Source organism: Triticum urartu, unplaced genomic scaffold (assembly GCF_003073215.2).
Source record: "Triticum urartu cultivar G1812 unplaced genomic scaffold, Tu2.1 TuUngrouped_contig_1066, whole genome shotgun sequence".
NCBI lineage: Eukaryota > Viridiplantae > Streptophyta > Magnoliopsida > Poales > Poaceae > Triticum > Triticum urartu.
Window position 1 is genome coordinate 1 of NW_024111484.1, and position 3,720 is coordinate 3,720.

The window sequence follows — 3,720 nt, forward strand, 5'->3', positions numbered from 1 at the left end:
TATGTGAGTCTAGCATGTCATTTGACTGAGATCAGAAAAACAAAAAGTTTGTATGCCCCATGAACTATGCACAAATCTTATCAATTACACCCTAGGTCCATAAATAGTAACATTCTAGAAAGTGTGTGTACTCAAACCTTTGTATTATGAAGACTAATAGGTTCAGGGGAGGAGTTTTTTTTTTTTGCGTCTGTCAGGGGAGGAGTTTTGACTCCCGGGAGCAATGCGGGAGTATGAATAGTAACCAGAAATAAATAGTAATTGTTTTAAAAAAATTCTGATTTTTTTGTAGATGTCCATGTTAGTGTCGCAAGCATCCTGGACAAGTTCCATGCGAAACGGAGCACCAATGTTTCATCGTTGAAAAAAACAAGTTTGGGGGTAACATTTGGAGTTCAATTTGTTTTTTTACAGGCCAAAATGCTCACCTTTTTGCCATAAATGTTTTATGTAGCATTTGGGTGTGACTTGAACACGTAGAATTTTTATTGGATTTTTTTTACATTTCAAAAATCATGTTCGTGCACAGGAGCACATGCACCCGGGAGCCAAACTTGATTTCGGAATAGGTTGTCCCTATATCTTACTTTTTATAAAGTTTATAATTTTTCTCTGAAACATTGAAATTTTTCTTTACCTTTGATCAAGTATATAGAAAACCTAACATCATCTGCTATATTAACTTAGAAGCATTACGTTTATCATGAAATATATTTCCATGCTTTATTTATTTCGTATTGTAGTTGCTGATAGTTTTTCCTGTAAATTTGAGAAAACATGAACAGTTCAACTTTTCAAAAAACTAATACACGGAATGAAGGGAGTATAACATGATTTAGACTAGTAAGATCAAAATACAACCCTTGCAAAAAGGATAAAAATTCTACCCAAGAAAACATGACAAATATTTCCACAATTCAAACTATTACCTAATCAGTTGAGATATAACCAAATTTGAACCAATTCTCTTGTATGGTCAGCACAAGAATCACCTTAGCCCTGAGAGAGAACTAAAGCACGAATCACAAGACGAAATCTCGGGCGATTGCCTTATGAAAATCTCAGTCAACTGAGAAATAACAAATTTTATTAAACAAAGATTCCTAAGTACATAATGGCCCACTGGAATGTTGTTATACATTTTAAGGTTGGAACTAAGCATAAGAAGGACTTTAGCCTTCACTTCAATGCCCGCTCGATAGTTCAAATGTATTTTATTTCTGCTTCACAATTTTTAGAAACAAAATGTCATGGACAAAAAGAAACGAATAGCCACTTACATATACTTTTAGGGAAAGGTCCAAAGGCCAGAGAGCTTAATATTTATTGGGGATACAAGCTACAACCAACAACTCCAAAAGCTTCCAGCTAACCGGTACTTAGAGCATTAGTAGTAGAGCCCTCAAATCCTCAAACCCCTAAAAATAACTGCTTTTTTTACAGTTTTCGTCGAAAAAAAGCCGTAGACTAGAACCCCTTAACCCTCAAACTCTCAAAAAAAATTAAAGGTCCAACCCTCAAACCCTCTCCTAATCCTCAAAAGTAAGAGTTGGGGAGCAAAACCTACCCCAACCCTCATTTGGTGGTTATCCGCGCGCGGGAGGGAAAAATCCTCCCAACTCCCGTGCCCACGCCCGCGACCGCCGCTGCTAATCGCCCCCGTCGCCGGCGGCCACCCCGTCGACCTCCCGCGCGCAACGATAACGTCGTTCATGGGGAATATTCCGTTATAAGGGTTGGGTTTGAGGGTTCTAATCTTTGCCCCTGTTTTTCAACCCGTAAAAGTGCAAAAAAAAAAATCATTTTTGGACCCTTAAAACGCTAGTGAGGGTTTGAGGGTTCTATTAGTAATGCTCTTACAATATAGTGTGCATGTTCAAGATGCATCAAGTTGTTTCTATGTGGACACAAATGGTCATAATTTTGCATACAATCTTACGTCAATATATTAACTATCATAATTTATACTTGAAGTTTTTGACACATTTCAAAGCCTTTTTTAGATAGTGGGTAGACACGTGAAAAGTATGCTTTGGAACTATACGCAAATGCGGAACTCCACCGAAATAACACCAGCTATACTCGATGTGATACGATGAATATACGGAAAGTTTGATCCACTGAGATTTTTTTTTAAAGGTGTACATGGGACAAAAACCCACCTGAACAATATTTCTATTAGACGAAAGATTAAGGCTGAACCTTGCGAGCCCACTCGTGACAACACAGTGAAACTTTGAAATAAAGTTTTGGGAGATCGGCAAAGAGTGGGAGATAGACTTTATCTTGTTCATTGCCTAAAAATATCATGAAAATTCAAGCAGTGAGGAACATTCATTTCACCAATAATGGACACATACAAATTAATCACCAGTAGGTTTATGAAGAAAAACCAACCGACGAGGCCCTTCACAAAACATGCACCGACACAAAATAATCAGAATCAGAATATACGAAAGATATTGTCAAGCAAATGAACTGAAACTGCACTTTTACGTGGTCCTCGTCATTATTAACAGCAAGTACGCACGTAGAGCTGACCCAACCAACATGCATGCATGCTGGTTACTTTGGCTGGAACTTGGACCTGATGGCGTCCACCAGGCCGCCGTCGATCTGGAACGCCCTGGCCAGCACGTCGGTGGGCACCGGTGGTGAGGCTGCGAACAACGCTAGGGCGAGGGACTGCGTGCCTGGATGCTGGCTGTTGAAGGCCGAGATGGCGGCGGCCGGCGCGCCTCCGTTGTTCTTCTGGTAGTGGACGAGGCCGCGGGGGAAAACGAATAGCTCGCCCTTGCAGACTGTGCGGGCGAAGTGCTTGCCGGCGGTGGTGATGAAGCCGACGTCGAGGGAGCCCTCGAGCACGTAGACGATCTCGGTGGCGCGCGGGTGGGTGTGCGGCGGGTTCACTCCCCACGGCGCGTAGTCCACGCGGGACATGGAGACGCCCAGCGTGTTAAGCCCAGGGAGCTTGTCCACGTTCGCCGCCGTCACCGCGGAGCCGACCGGGTTGCCGGTGTTGCCCGGGAGTGCCAGCGCAGAGGAGAAGAAGTCGTCCGCCGTCACGTTCTCCGGCCTCTTGCACGGGAACCCGTTCAGCCGCAATGCTGCACAAATACATACATGCAGGCATTACTTTCTCTTCAGGCATGATCTATTCATGTGCACACGAAGTATGGATGGAAGAGGTAGCACAACTTACGGCCGTCAAGGGATTTGTAGTCGGCGACGCAGAAGTCCTGGAGCATGTCGGGGTCGCCGGCGAGCAATGGCGCAGCGAGGGCCAGGAGGGTGGCGCAGGCGGCGAGGAGGACGGCGGGGAGCTGCTTGGGCGCCATGGTCAAGTGCTGCTTAATTGACTACTGATTGGTTGGTGCAGCGTTAGGTAGTTAGCCGTGTGGTGGTGAAGTAGCTGAGGCTGACTGGATGATGATGCAAAGCATGGGGTGCATGTATTTATAGTGCAGTGTAGCGTATGGGGGACGTGACCTGATCCATCGGTAGTTGGACATGTGACGAGGTTAATTTCACGGCTTAATGAAGACGACGAACATTTTAGCTTCAGGAAAGGGTCGGACTGCGACGTGAATAATCGTGAATCACTACCATTTGCGACATGTACTCTTGTGGTCAAAGAGGAGTAAAATGCATAGAACCACTACATTAACGTCATAATTATCAAAAAACCATCTCTTTATAAAAAGTGACACTTTGCACTGA

At 44.0% G+C, this 3,720-nt stretch overlaps 1 protein-coding gene across 1 annotated transcript; it reads right to left on the reverse strand.

Moving 5' to 3' along the window:
* Positions 1–2,304: 2,304 nt before the first annotated feature.
* Positions 2,305–3,428, reverse strand: LOC125526601 (germin-like protein 1-3). Its single transcript, XM_048691249.1, has 2 exons — positions 3,203–3,428; positions 2,305–3,107 (listed from the first exon to the last, which is right to left on the reverse strand). Exons 1-2 carry the CDS (start codon positions 3,336–3,338, stop codon positions 2,566–2,568), a joined length of 678 nt encoding a protein of 225 aa, XP_048547206.1. The 5' UTR covers positions 3,339–3,428; the 3' UTR covers positions 2,305–2,565.
* Between the last annotated feature and the right edge of the window lie 292 nt (positions 3,429–3,720).

Bases quoted from the DNA above. Each gene is read 5' to 3' on its own strand.
- LOC125526601 (XM_048691249.1), bottom strand. From the start codon at position 3,338: ATGGCGCCCAAGCAGCTCCCCGCCGTCCTCCTCGCCGCCTGCGCCACC. The intron at 3,108-3,202 runs GTAAGTTGTGCT...GTATTTGTGCAG, and splicing joins CTACAAATCCCTTGACGGCC to CATTGCGGCTGAACGGGTTC.